The 18934-nt window shown below is 52.6% G+C and overlaps 8 protein-coding genes across 8 annotated transcripts; 4 read left to right on the forward strand and 4 right to left on the reverse strand.

Annotated features, from left to right (window-relative positions):
• Window positions 1-362: 362 nt before the first annotated feature.
• On the forward strand, window positions 363-1205 carry JN550_011681 (uncharacterized protein; the record flags this gene model as incomplete). The annotated part of the gene is made up of 2 exons (XM_049310073.1): window positions 363-424; window positions 473-1205. The coding sequence occupies 2 exons, from the start codon at window positions 363-365 to the stop codon at window positions 1203-1205; spliced, it is 795 nt and encodes a 264-aa protein (XP_049166307.1).
• Window positions 1206-2316: 1111 nt separating this feature from the next.
• Window positions 2317-4146, reverse strand: JN550_011682 (uncharacterized protein; the record flags this gene model as incomplete). The annotated part of the gene is made up of 1 exon (XM_049310074.1): window positions 2317-4146. One exon carries the CDS (start codon window positions 4144-4146, stop codon window positions 2317-2319), a length of 1830 nt encoding a protein of 609 aa, XP_049166308.1.
• Window positions 4147-5442: 1296 nt separating this feature from the next.
• On the forward strand, window positions 5443-6936 carry JN550_011683 (uncharacterized protein; the record flags this gene model as incomplete). The annotated part of the gene is made up of 1 exon (XM_049310075.1): window positions 5443-6936. The coding sequence occupies one exon, from the start codon at window positions 5443-5445 to the stop codon at window positions 6934-6936; it is 1494 nt and encodes a 497-aa protein (XP_049166309.1).
• Window positions 6937-7324: 388 nt separating this feature from the next.
• JN550_011684 (uncharacterized protein) lies at window positions 7325-7901 on the reverse strand (the record flags this gene model as incomplete). Its single annotated transcript, XM_049310076.1, has 2 exons — window positions 7325-7818; window positions 7868-7901. The coding sequence occupies 2 exons, from the start codon at window positions 7899-7901 to the stop codon at window positions 7325-7327; spliced, it is 528 nt and encodes a 175-aa protein (XP_049166310.1).
• A 3167-nt stretch (window positions 7902-11068) lies between these two features.
• Window positions 11069-11980, forward strand: JN550_011685 (uncharacterized protein; the record flags this gene model as incomplete). The annotated part of the gene is made up of 1 exon (XM_049310077.1): window positions 11069-11980. One exon carries the CDS (start codon window positions 11069-11071, stop codon window positions 11978-11980), a length of 912 nt encoding a protein of 303 aa, XP_049166311.1.
• Window positions 11981-12708: 728 nt separating this feature from the next.
• Window positions 12709-13780, forward strand: JN550_011686 (uncharacterized protein; the record flags this gene model as incomplete). The annotated part of the gene is made up of 3 exons (XM_049310078.1): window positions 12709-12954; window positions 13008-13676; window positions 13730-13780. The coding sequence occupies 3 exons, from the start codon at window positions 12709-12711 to the stop codon at window positions 13778-13780; spliced, it is 966 nt and encodes a 321-aa protein (XP_049166312.1).
• A 305-nt stretch (window positions 13781-14085) lies between these two features.
• JN550_011687 (uncharacterized protein) lies at window positions 14086-15778 on the reverse strand (the record flags this gene model as incomplete). The annotated part of the gene is made up of 2 exons (XM_049310079.1): window positions 14086-14582; window positions 14632-15778. The coding sequence occupies 2 exons, from the start codon at window positions 15776-15778 to the stop codon at window positions 14086-14088; spliced, it is 1644 nt and encodes a 547-aa protein (XP_049166313.1).
• A 1390-nt stretch (window positions 15779-17168) lies between these two features.
• JN550_011688 (uncharacterized protein) lies at window positions 17169-18638 on the reverse strand (the record flags this gene model as incomplete). Its single annotated transcript, XM_049310081.1, has 1 exon — window positions 17169-18638. The coding sequence occupies one exon, from the start codon at window positions 18636-18638 to the stop codon at window positions 17169-17171; it is 1470 nt and encodes a 489-aa protein (XP_049166314.1).
• Window positions 18639-18934: the final 296 nt, after the last annotated feature.

Here is an 18934-nt window from a genome sequence, read left to right on the forward strand (position 1 = left end):
ATACCCTGAATAAATGATGGGCATTCTTAGAATGGCAGCTCAGACATGCGGCAATGCAAGATACGGCTGGCAACGCAGGCTGCAGCACTGCTCCCACCGGGGCAGATTCCCTAGGAGCAGTATGAAAATGACTGATGGCCCCAAATTGCCAAGAAACCGGGACCCAATCTGGCAACTTATTATCGGAAAACCTCTTGGCGTCTTGGCGTTTTCCTCCTGGTGAGATCCTATGAAGATATGAATATTCCTATAAACTTGCGACATGGCCGGTACCAGGAACCGAGCGCACGTTATTTGGAGGAAGTGCGGCATATGCGACATACTTCCGCCCACTAAGAGGAGACAGCTGCACGGAGATCAAAATGGGCCAGCAACCCTCCACACCTAAAGAAGGTGCTCAGTTCCGGGTTATTGGTGCTGGAATGTTTGTGGCTGCTTCATCTCTCCGCCGTCTATTGCTGACTTCTTGCAGGTGCCGGACCGGCACAAAGACACTGAATGAGGCCCTGAAGATCCTTCTCGATGGACCCTGTCATGATTCTGGCATTCAGTCTCTTGGTGGAAGCCCCAAGGAGGTTAAGGGGTGGCTTGAGATCATGGATCTTGCGCCAAAGGCAAGAACGACGGAGGAGAAGCAAAGGCTGACCGAATCAATACGGTCAATTTTTACTGGATACGTTGCGACTATGGATTGTCCAGCTGCGAGCCTCGTCCCCGAAATCATGGAGGCGTTTCCGGATGCGATCGTACTCGTAACAACCCGTGATCAGACGTCGTGGTGGAAGAGCATGCAGCATATGAATGGCCTAATGTCAAACTGGTATATGCCCATTTGTCTCATGTGGCTGCAAAAGTCTAAGGGCTACGGTGAATGGGGGAACAAATTCCAGTCCCTCAGCAGATGGAGATATGGCTCGCCCGGCATCAGGGAGCATACGAAGGGCATTCATGAGGAGCAGCTACGGAAGATGGTGCCTCCAGAAAAGCTGTTCTGGTACGATGTCAAAGAAGGGTGGGAGCCCCTTTGCAGGATACTTAACCTGCCCGTACCTGACCGGCCATTTCCCCATAACAATAGCAAACTGGAGGCGGAAAAATCATGGTGGAGACATGTTCTCTCCGGCTTCTCATCGTGGATATTTGTGGTAGGCATTATGATGTGGCTTTTGTACTACACAACGTTACTCCTAGACGGAGATTGGTAATTCACGATAGGACGAAGAGTTATGCGCTGCTGACAAGGCTGGAAAATCGCCAAGGTGCATGCTCTACAGGCAGAAACAAGACTTTGCCTCAGGAAAATTACGCTCAGCATCTAAAAGGGTGAACTTGGATTCCCAATTTCTAGAGTTTCATGTAGGTTTATGGTTATATAGTAATCGATTTCATCGCAAAGAGCCCGCTGTCTCGAGCATAGTAATGCATAATGCATGCAACAAATCTTGTGGGGAGTTGTAATACTGTCATTGCCCTCGCGTTTCTACAGATGGATCGTACTACATGAAAAAACCCTGCCCTCCGTGATTAGCCAAAAGCGAGCAGTTGTTCCAGGTCCTGACGATGCCTATCTTGGTACAACTTAAACCCAGATTACTATTGCGCTGAAGCTCCCTCCCCTTAGCTCTAGTTTTGTTATTGGTGAAGTACCAGTAACCTACTGTGTGTCGGTCCGAGCCCGTTTCACGTCTGCTCGCGAGCTGGACTAGACATGGATCGCCATTTGCTGACTGTGGATGATCCTCCAGGTATGGAGCCAGACTCGGGGCCATTTGAGTGAATTTGTTGTGTTAATCCCGGCCCCGTCTCGCATGCTGTGCCATAGGAAAATCCAATCTGAGGCCCGCTTTCGGGCGGAAATCCATGCGTGCAGTATCCACAACAACGATGGATACGTAATTAATCACCTACTTTGACGATCGTCAGATCCCTTTTTTGTGTATCTTTCCACTTACTTATGTGATTTCCTACTTTCTGTGAGAAGAGGTTTCATGCGTGAACCCTCGAAGTAATTGCGTGGTAGAGTTGTTGAATTTGATAGCGGCGGCCAAAATCGGCGAACGTGATAAGAAGATATTTCCTTAGCACCAGATGTCAACGGCAAAGCAATCACAGTTCAATGCGAGAATCATCAGAAGCACATTTTCTTGTGGTGAGTTTCAAATTGGAATCACTGGCATTTTCGATGCGATTTGATTCATCTCGTCGTTTAGGCAACGAGGGTGGCAAGGCTAATAATTGCAAACCGTGACGTTTGGTGGACCGTTGATAAAAGACTACGATTTCCGTATAATAGGTGTCGTTTAGTATCTTGATCATCTATTCGATAGTTGTTCCCACTGAACTTCCCGCATTAAAGCTGAAGACAGTTTTCCAGTCGTACACTATGCTGTCATCCAGGAAGGACGTCCAATCTGCATCCAATTCGCCACTTGTATTGTTCAACGACGGGTCCAAATTGAACATGTTCGAACTTAACTCAACAGTGCCCTGGTTATGCGGGGAACTGTAATTCAGACCCATCGTCGTACGTGCCTGGGCTTGCGCAAGTTGTTGACTCGGGCCTTGAATGCGGACCTTGCCGAAGCAGGGAACTATAGCTTCGTATATATCTGGGCCACTGTAAATTCCATGACGGGCGTCGTAAAGGTACTGCAAAACCTGTGCTCCTTGATCCGCCACAACACATTCTACAGTTCTCGACACCTGCCTTAGCTCGGCGATGAGCCCCAGTACGATTGCCCACTTTTGCTCCTCCATTGCCACGGACCAGGTAGCCTGCTGCGATATAAGATCTGTCGCTAGAACCATGCCTGAACTGAAGGCATGGAAATCGAGCAGGAAACACATCACCGAAAGTCCGTCTGGGTGCCGTTTCATGTCTCGATAGCAACTTATCAGGCTCTCTGCAGCCTCAAGGACAGATGACCTGCTATAGCTGTACTTTTTGTCGGTGATAGCCTTTGTCACCCATGGCAAGTGAATGAGTTGCTTGAGTTGATGAAAGTATAGCTTTAGCGTCTGCCTTACGACAAAGAGACCTAGCGGCAACGAGTCTGAGGTGCTGGGTAACCACCACTGTGGCGGGAAGGCCAATCTAATGTCCTCGACTTCGTCATCAAGGCGTATAGTCACCGAATATGTCGCATCATTGTAGTCTTGATTTCGTGCATTAATCTGACCACAGATCACGCTGATCCTATGCATCAACTTGGCCTCGACGGAGCTTCCACCGCTACTCTTAGTGGTAACAAGTCGCTGCCCCGAGGCTGCGTGAGGAAATCCGAGAATCAGGGATAGCTGCATATCATAACGCCATACTGTTTCCCAAATATCTATGTCTTTGGTTTCAGTGACGTCGGCTGCCCGGTGTAAGCCAAGCAATATTGCTGTGTGCAGGGCACGGCGAATGGCGGACCAAGCCTGGCGAGGGCGTCCCATATTGACGCAGCATTTCGCTTGGAGAACCAGACATTCGACGCCGGCACAAGATGGTCCACTGCGCATGTCTAGATCTAGGAGGGCGTCCGACTCGTCCATGTAGGCTGACACGAGTTTCTTGGCCGGAAAGGGAAAGGACCTGTTTTGTTCTCTATAGTCTTTCGGAAGCTGCTGAATACATAGTGCCAACCACATGATAGCCTTGGCAATAAATCCTGGGTTATTTGAAGCGATGGCTTCCTCGACAAAAGATTTCGCCACGGTAACCACGGATATTCCAAGTTCCTTTGATGAGGTAAGTTGAGCAGGGTGCAGAGGCCAGAGGACCCAGAATCTCTGAGTGCATTGCAGAATTCGTAAAAGGTCTGCAGAGTTTGGTAGCATCTCGGCAATACGCTTCTTGTGGAATTCGAGGTGGTCATGATTGGTGTCTCGTATGCTACCGAGCAAACCCTTGCTGATATCATACTCATCTACGAGTAGCGAAGAACCCCTGATGAGATCGATCAATGGAGCATTATGAGACCATTGCAGGTCATCAACTCCACTGTGTCCAGCTTTCCGGGGAGAAGAGATAAAACTGTCAAGAACGGGATATCCGTTGCCACCAACCTGAGATGGAGAGGAGTTCGGATCAGCCCGAAGCCGTTCGATAAGCATGTGTTCTGCATCATCAAATGTGGCACTTGTGCTGAACTCGACTTTCATACCAGCTGCATGGCATACACGGAGGAATGACCTCTCGATTCTTTCAAGCCTCTCGAGCCGAGACTGCAGCGAGGAAGAAGGATCCGTATTTATCCGTTGCTCCTGGGGCGTACAAATAGCATTGTGGAGGCTGCACTCTCTACAAGATGCAGCCCCGTCAATGAAGAAGCAGCGAACCTTCCTCCTTCGACACTCCGAGCAGCTCTTTGTGCCAAGCCGCAATCGCTTGCTCAACGGCGTACGTGTGGTTTCGTCTGGCATGGCCAGTTTTGGGAAGTACTCGAGGCGCTATAAAGTTGCCAGTTTTTATTGCCATGGATGCGCCAGCAACAATTATAGAAGAAAGTCATAGAAGAAATTATGGGCATGAACACGGGGCATTTCGCGGTGGGACTGGAAAACAACCGCGATACGGGGGTTCAAAATCGAATCGTCGTGAGGTTTCGACACCAGGCGCATTTCGGACGAGTTCGGACGAGTTCGGACCAAGCCCAGCTCGGGGTTTCACCAAGCTTTTATTGCATTCATGTTGCAACTATCCGGGTAATGCTAGTATGAGGCTGCTATCCGCACTATATGTCTTCAGCAGCGGGCGTACATCACCAATGCAAAACAGTAAAAACATCAGTAGAAGGCTTGGTCGCTGCTACACGTCTGACGCGAATATCTGAATAAACTTGTCTATATCCGTATGGTAACCTGGGAATATGGATCCACGCGGCCGTACCCACGCCAATAATGCAATATTCGACACCTCGGATTGATCAGCCGGGGCACCAGAGCCCACACAATTCGGTGCTTCTTGTCGCCAGTGCTAGCCCCCAACCCCAAGCCACAGCAACCTGGTGCTGTGTGCCACGAAATCCGACCTTGGCAGTTCGCGGACAGGGTAAGCATACTGCATACCATGCCCCGGAAAGCATGTGGCATGAATAGCAGTGCGATGTCGAAAGCGAGTCTCAAAAGACGTGTACCTTTATTTATTATTTGCCTTCCTGCCCACATGTCTGTTCACCAAGAGTTTTAGAATGGTAGCCCCTCAATACGAGGTTGATTGATAGCTGACGACGTGCCATGGTCCCGGTTCCTGAGGTTAACCCCCACGCTAGCCTTGTTGTGGATTGAACGCGCGGAAGCAACTGCAAAGCCAACGGCAGGGCAAAGCGAGGGCGAGGTTCTGCGGCACAGGCACACGGGGAGACCAACTTAATCCTGTACGTGACTGATGCGTCCCTTGATAGCCTTTCGCGAGCAAAGCTACGCTGTGGAGGCAATGTCGTGAACTCTCATCGCAAAATGCGGCTGGCTCTACGATGGCTGGGGTTTCTTGTCCCCGTTGTAGTGCTGTGCCTGTATCTCTTACGCTCCGGCGGGCCGCGTCTCCCGGACGCCACTGCCGGCCACGGCCTCGGTGCCGCGTTCCTACCTCCCGCTGTGCCCACCGGCACGAAACCTGCTGGATCTGCGCCTTCCAACTCCCGGTCCCAGTCCCACGACCAGATCAGCGCCTTCTGGCAAACATGGAGCCAGCGAATCCTCGATGCCCGGCCGGACACGCATCCGATTGCCTTGACGGGTACGGCATCGATAGGCCGGCCGCCGAGGCCAGATGCGCCGCGAAGACCCTACACCGACTACGTCCGGAATCCTAGCGGACAGGTCGAGGAGCTGCGCCTGGCCCACAAGAAGTTCGTGGCGGCGCTTGAGACGCTCAAGAACGGTGACCACGAGGGACCGTTCCAGGGCCGAGGGGTCGTCATGGTCGGTGGCGGGGAATACTTTGGGCCTGCAATCATCGGCATCCACATGCTCCGTCGGACGGGGTGTTCGCTGCCAGTCGAGCTTTTCGTGCCAGACGACGACGAATACGAGGAGGAGATCTGCGAGCAATACCTGCCCAAGTTGAACGCCAAGTGCGTGGTCCTGTCGGCCTTCCAGCGTCAGGGCGGCAAGCACGCGCGGCCGCTGTCGATCAAACACTACCAGCTGAAAGCCCCCTCCTTGCTGCTATCCTCCTTCGCGGAAGTGCTTCTGCTGGACAGCGATAGCATTCCTCTCTTGGATCCCGAGACGTCTATCTTCAGCACAGAACCTTACCTGTCCAAGGGCCTGGTAATTTGGCCAGACTTTTGGTCCGCGACAGAGTCCCCTCGCTTTTGGGAGATCGCAGGGCTCCCGGAATATCCAACCGACCTGCCATCTCATTCAAGCGAGTCTGGCCAACTCGTTGTGAACAAAAAAACACACCTTGCACCCCTCCTCCTCGCCACGTATTACAACATCTACGGTGACCACCACTATTATCCCCTGCTCAGCCAGGGCGCTCTGGGCCAGGGCGACAAGGAGACTTTCTTGGCAGCTGCTGTGGCGTTGGGTTCCCCCTACTACACAGTCAAGACTGGCGCGTCGAGCTTAGGTAGGCACGATGGATCGCAGCACAAGGGGACAGCGATCATACAGCATCTCCCTGTGGACGACTTGAGAAAGAGCACCGGGGGATCAGACCTTGTCCGTCCCGCTTTTCTTCATTCTAACACGCCAAAGATGAACGCGGGGCATCTCGTAGATGAAGGGGACCTAATCGCAACTGATGGCCAGTCCAGACTGCGATTGCTTGGGCCCAAGGCAGACTTGGAGAAGCTCTTTGGATTCGATGCCGAGGACACACTCTGGGACCTTCTTGTTCAGACCGGATGCGAACTTGCTAGCACCATCCGCGAATGGAAAACGCGGGACCGGCTCTGCGAACGGCTAACGGAGCACCACGCATTGGTGTTCAACGATCGGTAGGAATGCCGCAAAATCTAGAATCTCACCGTGCTCTGGCGTTTGGATGTTTCTGCATGAATTCAACATCTCCATGGGTTCAACGGTCGCTCCACAAGCCGCTTGTTAGGACGGTTACGTCAGACCGTGACGGAAATCTCTACAATGTAAGGGGTAGTGAGATCACTTGGTATTCTTAAATACTAAGTTATTTGTGCAGAACCATTGAGGTCTCATGTCTATGATTGTATTCGCCGCTCAGACCAGTGATGCGTCCATTAAAATATTCCAGCAGGAGACCCGTCCCACAATGTTCGTGATCATACCCAATGTGTCCTCCCAAATTGCGCCATGTCGCCACTTACTTGTGTGAACTAGTGACTAGAAATGCCTGATGCCTCTTTTTGCCGTATTAAGCCACGAAGCCACAACCCTGGCCCTCATTGGCGACCGCCTCGGCTGCGCAAAGACCGGTGGCCAGGGCACAGCACCCAGACTTGCAATCAGCGTCGCTCAAGCATTGGCCGGTGATGAACTGTTGGCCATTCCCAGTCCCCACGTTCTGAGAGCCCGGCGCCGAGGTGTTGATGTTACCACCAGACCCCGAGCCAGATCCGTTTCCAGTGCCCGCCGTGCCAGATGCTGCCGGCGCGGCGGCAGGGGCGGAGGCAGCAGGGGCAGAGCCGCCGTCGCCAAATCCACAGCCTTGCTTGCCAGCTTGGAACTGGGCTCCTACACCCGAGCAGATACCGGCGCCGTTCAGGGTTGCACAGCACGTCGAAGCACAGTCAGCCGAACTCAAACAGGCACCGCCAATAAACTGTCCCCCGGCACCGTTGCCAACGTTCTTCTCGCCGGCAGGGTCTGGCGTCAGAGGGCTTGGAATGGCCATAACGGCGGAGGCAACTGCGAGGGGTTAACCATCAATACGGCCCGATGGGTACGGTGTACTTACGAGCCAAGATTGTTGCGTAGGCGATTCTGACCATTTCGATATTAAGTGAAATATTACTGTCCAAAATTCGTGTTTAGAGAAGTGGCACTGCCGCTCTGGTCGTTGAAAGGAAGGTGATGCTGTATGATGGACTGCTTGGTCGATGTTGATGGTGTCGAATGCACTGCACGATGCCCTGATCTTATATACAAACAGATCTAAGTAAACGACATGTTCTCCCAGTTTTCGATCCCTTGTTTCGTCCTGTTAAAAGGGCCGTGAGGCTGAGTTGCTGAGTCCGTTACGCCAACGTTTGAGGTGGTACTTGCCATGGAGATCTTCAGTCCCCCCGGATTCCCAAAGGGGGCCATCATGCAGCAGGGATAAAACGGGACAAATCCTAGTCTTGGCGGCATATTGACATGGAATAGACAAGCAACTCACGCCGATCTGGTGATCTACCGCAGTCTTGTTCAACGAAACACAAGGTCACTTGGACCCAGAACGCATCGCCCACCCAGCTTTGGGGGCTGCTTATGTTTCCTTAAGAACTCGGCACCAGCGCGGTGCAGAGAAGCATTTTGGGTGTAATTTGGGCGGCAATTCAGATATACGAAAGCGGAAATATGAATGGTGTAGAAAATATTCTGTACAGTGAGCCTGACAGCTCGACACCTCACCACGAGACATGACCTTGCCACGCTCGCCGAGCAAAACGACGAAATCCATCACCTCAGGTGTTCCTCGAGGATCCGGTTGACCCTTCTCCGGTTAGGCCTGCCGCCCCCAGGGTCAAATAATCGTCCAGAGTTAGCAGGCCGCATCGGATGTTCAGACAGAGGCAACAACATGGGACGGCCAGGGACCCTGGCAACACTGTGCTGAGCCGAGTCCTCGTGGGACTTGCGAGCAAAGTTTCAAGGGCGCTTCAGGAAACGGCACAATAAGATGATCGGGTTATTGGGACTTGGAAGGAGCAAGAAATGGCACGGACGTGGCCTCTACAGTAAGCGCGGAGAGCGTGGACGGAATGGAAACTCTCGTCGTCGGAAATCTGTCGCATGTGGTCAGCTTCTTGGATGGATCTGAAACTGTGCCCGACTCCTGCAGACGGCGGCGCATAAGCCACCCGGCACTCCGGCGCCCATTGATGCCCACCGCCGCCAACTGCTGACAGCCCGTCCAGGGTTCACCACGGTGAGTCTGTACCTGCAGCCAAAAAGAAAAAAAAAACAATTGGAAGGGGAAAACCCAATCTGACGTCTTCTTCTGCGGTGCAAGATGGCAAAGAAAGACTGCGACGAGATCACCACCGCGTTGTCACTGGTAACGGCCATACACCTGGCTTGCTCTGTGTCTTGCCATGCACTCCGCCGCAACGACACTCCAGCTTGGCGCGAGGCTGCTGTCTTCATTTTCTTGGTAACGTTGCCTCCGAGGCAAGGGTGAGGCATGACCATTTAGATCCAACTCTAGCTTTCGAAACATTGCCGAACCCATCACGAAGCTAGCCTCGCCTTCAGCTGGAACTGGTCAGCAGCAAAGCACTTGCAAGCCCTGCTGTCAGCTGTGTACCGGAACCGACATCCGGAAGCTTTTGCCAACAAGGCACTGCAGCGACAGAATATCCCGCGATGGAACATGTCGGTGCTTGATCGCTGTTCCCCTTGAAAATCTTGTGTATGTTCAAGGATGAAACTGCTGCTTCAAGCTCTCGCAGCCTCAACCTACATATCTATTGTATTATGACGGATGAGAAACTCGTATGCTCCTTCGAGAAGGCGCAGTTGCCTGCAAGAAACCATCCGACATCGTTTTCGGTAACCAGAAGGCGGCGCAGTCTTGATTTACCAAGCAGCCAACTTCATAGATGCTAACAAGGGCTTTCATTTCCCGCACTATCTGTCCTGTTTGCACGGTTTGCTCTCGTACAGAGTGCATGCCGCTGGGTCGAAACATTGGCGACGCATCGTCTAGCAGAATGACAGGCGAGACATAGTAGCCTTCACGAACACTCCGCGTTTTGTCTGCAAGAAACAGCGAAAACAACAAACTGGTCGTCGTCGAAACAATATGAAGTTCCGACCTGAAGGGCTACCGACGGAGCCAAAGCCTCGACTTCAACGATACGCGACAGGAGGCATAGTCTGGCCCTGCACAGGCTCTGGCTTACAATGAAACGCCCACTGGTAAGCATCATCCAAGGACATGCTCTATCGAGAATCAAGATTGTGTGAAGCAGATAATTGTCACGATGTCGTCCTAGAATGTTTACGGTAAGGGCCGGGGTATGGCGCTGGAAACGTACGAACTGATACGATGGTTAACACCATCTCACCACAATTAGCCAATAGCAATCACATATGGTTGCAGGTATGCCCGTACAGATCTAGATGCTTACATCGCGATGAGTACTATTTGTGTTGAGACATTTTGACTATGGCTACGTATCGTCGGCCAGCAGGACTCGTCCAGGCTCCAAGTCGTCCATGCCAAGATTTTGGGTATTTGATAGCTTCCTTTGGATTCAATTACGCTCATCGCCCGATGATTAGGTTCATCCTACATTTAGCATCAGACCCTTACGACTCGAGCCAAGAACAAACTTTGCTGTTCCTTCGGTTGCTCTACCAGCCTCAAAATGACGTTGCCGCACGACTTGTCTCCGCACAGGGGCGTCGAAGTAGTCAGTCCGAATGCTACAGAACTGATCGTTTCGAAGCGCAGGAAACCATTTATTTACGTAGAAACCTGTAGTATCTGTTTTGAACAGGTACAAGCTAGATCCAATGTAAACGCTTTATGTGAAGTTCGCTATCTCTCCTGTAACAGCCATGGGGGGCACGGCCGGTTCTTGTCAAAACCTGATATCTGTGCAGTCATCTTACCTAAGCCCCATTTGACCTGGGTTCATAACCTTAACAAGAGCCAAGTCGGTGGGTACACAGGTGCTGGTTCCTTTATTTGGTTCACAGCCTGTTTCCTATTGGCTCAAGTTGACCTTGGCCCACGTTCCTGGCCTAGACTGCGCAACGGAATACGCGGCGGGTCAGCACTGAAGGTTTCTGCTCTCCGGACCCCCAAGTAACTACCGACAATACTGTTAATATGATATAATTGCGGAAAGCCGTCCTTTCTTTGACTGGCCCAATTCTGTAAGTTCGTACTTGAGTAATCCTTCGCTTTTCAGATTCAAATGTCTTCACTGGTAAATGCGACAAGATGAAGGCGCTCCATTTCCTGGCGCTCTTGGCGGGACTTGAGTTCACCGTGGCTCAGACGTCAACAGATAGCAGCCAGACAGCATCAGTCGATCTCACAACTAGCAGTAGCAGTAGCACCATCGCAACATCGACGGCGTCGACTGGGAGTTCTTCCAGTTCAGCGACCAGCGTATCGCTCGAGACTGCTACGGTCGGCGCCACCACAACGAGCTCAGAATCACTTACAACTTCTTCTACAGTCCTTGTAACAACATCGGACAGCACCAGCACCAGCACATTGTCCGATGCGCTCATCACAAGCACGACCAATGCAACATCAATCACAACGACATTAGAGACCAGTACCACCACCGCAAGCATCATCGCCAGCCTAAGTAGCAGTTCGATACCACAGACCACAGCCATAACGTCGACCAACACGGTATCCCATATGCCTGGGTCGACCACCCTGCCTGCATCCATAGATGCCTCCAGTTATCTATCGTACGCATTTCCACCCGGCGCCCCGCAACCGACTTGGGCTACCGGGGAGTTCTACACGAGACTTGCGAGTGCTCTGTACCGTGTAGACAGGTCATTTATGCAGCGGCCTAACTACCAAACGATCGTGCAGGCCATCAACAGTGCGGCGGATCATGCCGGCAGCAAAATATCCGCGTCGGTCGAAGCTAGTGCTTGGGGTTGGGGCGTCGTCACAGTACAACCATGGTACGAGAGTGGTGTTGCTCCTCCACTGCAGACAGAGGTACTTGAATACAACAGTGCTTGGCACAGCGCGGCATCCAGCGTACAGGCTCAAGCTAAGGCCGCCCAAGGAGGAAGCGCCGGCGCGGCGCCACCGAGATGTACGGGGATGGCCTTAGCTGGAGTTGCAGCGGGGCTTGCGGGAGCCGTCGTTGCCGTCGCGTGAGAGGCTGAGCTAAGAACATGAATAGGGGTTTCCAGGTTTTCCCTCCGCGGGGGTTGGTTGACACGGCACAGGAAGAGAGGGTAATCAACTAGTGGGACTCTGGTTTGGCGCATCGGGAATGGCCCTTTGTTTCCAGGTTTAATAGCATAGCGACTGTTTGGGAACCGGGTTGCAAATGGCGGGAATCTAAGCTGGGGATCTCTTAATATTTTTCTTTCATTTTTACCTTTTTCACCGACTATAAATCACAGTCTTCAATGTCTCATTGCAGCTGGACTGACATCCGTGACTTGACGAAAAGTGGATACCGTGCCCAAACCAGTAATCGCCCAGGCGGTTCCAAATTAAGCTGCGCCGCGATATATTATCCCCGCATAATGCTTGCAGGCGTTCCACCAATGACGGATTCTAGCTACCCAATAAACCAGTCTCGTGGGTACAGTATCATGCTCCATGGTGGTACGAAAGGCATGCTGAACCAGGTTGGCTTGTCGGTTGTCGGTCACATTTATCAGAGTCATAGCCCGCGTCACCGGTCCCACGGACGAACGAGAACCGTGTTGCCAAGAAAAGAAGACATTGGCAGGGCGAAGGAGCAACAGGTCTCTCAGTGCAAAATCATATAGGAGAGGTCTTTTGTGGTGCTTTGTTATTCTCAGCCTGCATGATCTCCGAGTCGCTTCACGTTCAACAGGCTTTTGTAATTATTGTGGCAGAAATCGATCAAGATGAAGTCGACATTCTTCGCGATCCTCGCTGCTGTTTCTGTACAAGAGGTCGCTAGCCATGCCACTTTCCAGGATCTGTGGATCAATGGCGTAGACTACGGTGGCCAGTGTGCAAGGCTTCCCCTATCTAACAGTCCCGTCACAGACGTATCATCTACTGCCATTCGTTGCAATGCGGGAACTTCACCCGTTGCATCCAAGTGCAATGTCAAGGCCGGTGACACTGTAACTATTGAGATTCATCAGGTGAGCCCGTGAACTGTACAGTTACAGCCACTGGAAATGCTGACTGGTTGAAGCAACCGGGTGACCGTTCATGCAACACGGAAGCTATCGGCGGAGCCCACTACGGACCAGTTCAGGCATACCTGAGTAAGGTGTCCAACTCTGCCACAGCGGATGGATCAGACGGGTTCTTCAAGATTTATGCAGACACGTGGGCGAAGAATCCAAGTGGCTCATCCGGAGATGACGATTACTGGGGAACAAAGGATATCAATACCTGCTGCGGACGACTGAACGTCAAGATCCCCACCGATGTCGCTCCTGGCGACTATCTTCTCCGTGCAGAGGCCCTCGCCCTGCATACTGCGAGCAGCAGTGGCCAAGCGCAGTTCTACATGACTTGCTACCAGCTCACAATCAGCGGTTCTGGCACCGCCAACCCCGCCACCGTCAAGTTTCCAGGTGCATATCAGGCCAGCGACCCTGGTATCTTGGTCGACATTCACGCCAAGATGTCAACTTATATTGCTCCCGGACCGACCGTGTACTCAGGTGGTTCTACCAAGAGCGCCGGTGCCGCGTGCGTCGGGTGCGAGTCGACCTGCACAGCCGGTAAAGGAGCAACAGGTACTGCCACGTCTGTCGCTCTTCCCTCGGCTACTGGAGGGGGATCTGGCGGGTGTTCTGTTGCTCCGTACGCGCAGTGTGGTGGACAGGACTATACCGGATGCACGACATGCGCCGTATGTTTCTTCTCTTCTGTGACAAAGGGACAACACACTGACCTTTTTTCTAGTCGGGAAAGTGCTCCAAACTGAACGACTACTACTCCCAGTGCACGAATTAGATAAGACGTCAACCAAGTCTGGCTACCACAACCTCGACCGTCGGTGGGGTCCTGGGAGCATTATGGATTGATCACCATTAAAGCTGTCGACTCTATAGCCATGCTGATATAAGAACGCCGTGCAGTCAAGTCTTCGAATATCACCAGTCTTATGTAAATAAGTACTCCCATTCGTCATCTTCCTTGTAATTTTGAACTGTGTTGCTTGACTGCATTCCCACGAATGTCGTGGCTCATTGGGCTATTTGATTTTAACACATCAATACTGCATTGAGAATAAGCATCTCACTAGTCCTAGGGATATTCTAGCTTTGCTTCTTCTTCACAGAGTGCCATTCCGTAAATGCAGAGCCCAGGATTGTTGCTACGCATAGAGCGACAGGAAGATAGAGGGTCTGGGTGATAGCTTCGTCGTATCCAAGAAGCACATCCCTCAGTCGATCGCTCCCTACAGTATCTCTTATCCCCGAAAGCCCAGCGCTTCCCAACAGAGTTGCATTTGTTGACGGGCTATACTGACTAACCTCGGCAATAAGCCGGTTTTGGAACAGGGCTGCTGACACAACCATCCAGATAGCATTGCCCATGGTAGAGCCGAACGCCGTGCATGCAATACCCAGGGGCAGGTCTTTTGGTTTCATAATAGTCTGGAGGGCTACAAGTGGAGATTGCAGCCCAAATCCTACTGCTACCCCCAGAAAGCCTAGGAAGCACATGACCTTTGTTGGCTGATCATCAAGTTCCACCGTTGTGAGTAGACCCGAAGCGATTGGGGCTAGTACGGTGGTGGCAATCATGAAAGCTGCAAATGTTAGTGCACGAGGAACGTGTTAGGGGGCTGGAACTCTTACGGTTATAGTAACCAATGCGACTTGTACCCACTCCACCGACTAGCCCTCCTATGACCATGCCTACAAGCATTGGCAAAAGCAAGAGACCCGATTGAGTGGCCGTGTAGCCTTTCACTCCTTGGAAAAAGATGGTGATATAATACTCGGTCACGGCCAGTGTGCTGTTGACGCATGCAGAGTACCAACTCCCGGCTAGGACTGACCGCATTCTCAATATGCGTGGTGGTAGTATAGCAGCTTCCCCTAACCGATACTGCCGCCAGGCGAACGCCGCCAAGAGTAAAGCAAAAAGCACGAGAAGAACTATGATCCGGGGGTTGCCCCAACCGAAACGGATCCCACCCCATTGCAGCGCCAGAAGAAGACAGGTGACGGAGGGCACTAGGAACACCGTCCCCAACAGGTCGAACTTGTTCAGCTTTTCTTTCAACGGGAGTCGCGAGTCAGGATTGACAACGATGTCTTGGTAGCCGAAGGCAATGAGCAGACCAGCAACTGCGCCTATGGGCAAATTGATGCCAAAGCACCCACGCCAGCTAATCCGGTCGATGAGAGCACCGCCGATAATTGGAGAACTGATGATGCCAAGCATCTGCGTAGCGCCCAGAAGTGAACTCCATATCGGTCTCTGTTGCCTAGGAAAGCACTGCGTGAGGATGATGAGGGAGCCGGATTGTATCCCCGCAGCCCCAATGCCAGCGAGACACCTCCCCAGAATGAAGAACCAGGAGGTCGGCGCCACTGTACAAAGCAGTGATCCCAGCTCAAAGATACCCAGCGCTATCATGTACAATCGCTTATTGGACACAAGAGTGTACAGCCGCCCAAACATAAATCCGAAGCTGGCCATCGTGACAGAGTAGGATGACGAATACCATCCAATATCCTCGACCGTCTTGAAATGATTGGTAATGGTCGGCACCACGGCGGCCAGGATGGTCAGGTCCAGGCCATGCAGCATACTCACGGTGAAGAGTGGCACAACAGACGTCCATAGCCTGACTCCCTTGGGATAGAGGCTCTCATCTTCTGTGCCAGTTTCGGCGACCTGAAGTTGTTCTTGCGGGTGGCCGGAGATGGTTGACTGGGAACTCGCGTTTGCTGCCGCTTGTTGGACAGGAGCAGAGCTTCTTAGTGGCTCCGACATCTTTGGAATTTGGGGTCTCCAAGTCTGTCTATAGAATGTACAGGCGGTGCGAGCGGCACGGCACTTTTGTAATATTACCTTGAGTTACTGCCTATTTGGAGCTTACGCAACTATGGTCTTGGGTTCACGTAAGTTGTTAAGGCCGCGTAAAGCGTAAGCGCGGCACATGGATTCCTCCACCAATCAAACTGATCAATATTTGCGTCCACAAGATTAGCAATGACAAAACCCATATTCCTTATGTAAACATGCTATATCGAGAGACTGGTCTTCTGAACTAAATTCAGTGAGCACATACTTCAAAGCCGCACAGAAAAGTGTCATAAGTACTGAAAGTTCTTCATACTAGATAGATTCTCCTTGTGGCTATGACCGAATAATGAACGTGAACAACAATGATAGAAATCGGAAGGATGGATATAGGGTTTTCTTCCTTGGATCATGCACAAAATTTCAATACAGCCTTTGATAACTGCCTTGCCCATGATCCCCTCAGTAGAGTGAAGCGTTTCGGGCTACGAGCAGAGAATTCCTATGAAGAGCGTATTATCAGTCTTCACAGACAGGAAATCTTCGTTCCAACATCCAAAACTCCTGTGTGGCTACTAATTTGAAGTCCTGGAAGTGGACAGACAGTCTGACGTCGCAAGAGCGGAGTACCGCACCTGTACGAATTACGTAGGTTGGAAAGTCGGCGCTCATCAAGCTGATGAGTCCCTGATTTGTACGTGGTTAATTCGGAATGGGATATCCAACACGCGCTCATGATGATATCGTCAAGCTTTGAGATCAGTACATCAGTAACGACTCGTTCGTCTACCGGTTCATGCTCTATCGACCGTCGGATGCAGTCGATATAAGTTACACTACAGAGCCTTAGAACGACAAGCCTAAAGGCTTGGGCGTAATGCCATTGACTTCTTTCCTAGGCCCATGTTGTTTCAGCCCCTTCCGTATTGCTGGCAACCAGCGGGTTGGTTGCCTTCTTGGGGCTCCGTCAAGCTAGCAACGGCAGCCACTCAGCCACCCAGCCACTGGTATCAAAACCACAGGGAGCCGCACCAACATAACTCACCAGGGTTAAGGGGGAAACTATGGGTCATCCGCATGGTGTGAGAGACATGCAGAAGTGAAGATGCAACGTCTGAAAGAAGCTTTGCCGCTCTCGCACGGAAGGATGCCATGATATCGACTTTAGTTTAGTTGAGTTCAAATCAGTGAGAAAAAACGAAGAGGGGAAGTACAAATCCGCTGATGTAATCTACACGGCTGTCATGGTTCACTTCTTGATACTCTGTGATATTAACAATAATCCTATCACATACGACGCTCATCTCTTGGATTACTCCCACTGCTCAGGCCGGGTGTGGGCCCGGTGGGATCATGGTACTCAAGCAGAACCCGATCCTCCGCCGGTGTCTTTGCTTGGGCCTGTGGCTGAATCATTCTGATGGAACTTGGCTTTGATCTCCTCAGCAAGCACGTACAGCTTGCTCTTCCAGACGTCGTCGGCGATGTACGTTCCCTTGAGCCATCTGTTGCCTGATGCCGTGTCGAACCTACGTCTGCCGTGCAGTACCCTCAGGTTATCGAAGACAACACATTGACCCGGCTTCAGCTTGCGCTCGTATACGGACGTTTCGTGCTCTAACCTCCTGCGGAACTCCTGGGCGGCTTGAAACCATCGGCTGTAACTAACGTCGCCTTCTGTGGACTTTTCCCAGGGCTGATCACTGGTCTGGAACGGAGGACTCCAATAAACGCCGCCCGCCTTTTCGAACACGGGCCGCAGCTTCTCGTAGGAATGTCCATTCTTCTTGTAATGGTAACGTATCGGAAAATTGTACAACGGCGCGGCGTGGTAGGGGAGTTTCTTTATCACTGCAGCGGCAGCGTAAGCATCGCTGAAGATTGACTCGCCCCCGTCGCACGTGTTCTCCAAGCAGTGCAGAAACTGTAGCCTGGGCGGGCGGGAGGTGTAGAGAAGGTCCTGGTGGAGGCCGAGAAAGGAGCTGGTGTAGGCCACGTTCTCTGCCTGAGGTTTGGAGCGCACGTCCCAGGTCCGGCCGTACAAGGTCTCGAGGATGTTGCCAATCTGGCTGGCGAGGGCGACGACGGAATCCTCGGAGTGGGGAACGCCGTCGATGAAGACAAGGCCGAACTGCCTCAGCTGGGCGAGGGCGGCATGGAAATCCGGGCCGGCGGACATCCAGGCCTCGTACGTGACCGTGTGCGGGCTGGCCTCGAACTCCCGCCTGTTCCAGAGGCTTAGGCCCGGGGTCCGCGGAGCGCCCTCTCTGCGACCGGCGAACCACGACCTGATGGTGCTGGGTGGATATGTGGACTGGTGAGGGCCACCGGACGAAAGGAAGTCCCGGGCCCAGACGACTCTTAGGGAGCCGTCAACCAGGCGCTGGGTGCTCTCGATAGGGAGCGCGGCGGGGATTGCAGTGGTGCCAAACGTCTTCTGGCCGGAGTGAGGGTCGACACAGCGCTCGCAAGCACAGGCGTCACGCAGGGACCTGCGGTTGAGAACGAGGGTGTGACGGGATTCCGGGTGCGTGATGCGAAGAGGGGCTCCTTCACTGGCATCGGCCTGGGTACCGTCTACAAGCCAAGCATTCTGGTCTTGGGCTTCCCGGTACCTGTGCTGGGCTGAATCTTGGGTGCCCGCCTTTCTCTGTTTATAGTACGACCTGACAGGTGCGGCAGACGGAGAAAGCGGTTCGGGAAAGCCCCGTGAGCACCTCGGAGCGGCTGTTCGCGAGAGAGGGAGAGCGCCGAGGCGTGCAGCAAGGCCTGGAGGAGTGCCCGCACCTAGTCTCGCCGCCAGGGAGACCACGGTCGGCCTCGGTGCCATGGCGGGGCGGGATGGCGACAGCGAGGCTGGCTGAGTGGCTGCGTAACGAGGCGAGTGTGTGAACGTCCCCAGAACGGCAGAGAGCGATCAGCGGGAGCCAAAGGGTGCAAGTTATAACCTTGAAAGTATAGCTAGTCGGCCCTGGCGAGGCAATTGGGGGGTGGAAGGGGGCCTCTCGATCACAACCCCGGCTTCTTGTACCTATCGTGGGTCATGGCCTCGGCTTGAGGTGAGGTCGTGGACCCGTGTTGCGGATCCCAGCCAGCAGCAGCAGCAAGCGTGGCAAGGGTGACACG

This window comes from Neoarthrinium moseri (genome assembly GCF_022829205.1).
Source record: "Neoarthrinium moseri strain CBS 164.80 chromosome Unknown scaffold72_Wmoseri_CBS_16480, whole genome shotgun sequence".
In the NCBI taxonomy this organism is placed as follows: Eukaryota; Fungi; Ascomycota; class Sordariomycetes; order Amphisphaeriales; family Apiosporaceae; genus Neoarthrinium; species Neoarthrinium moseri.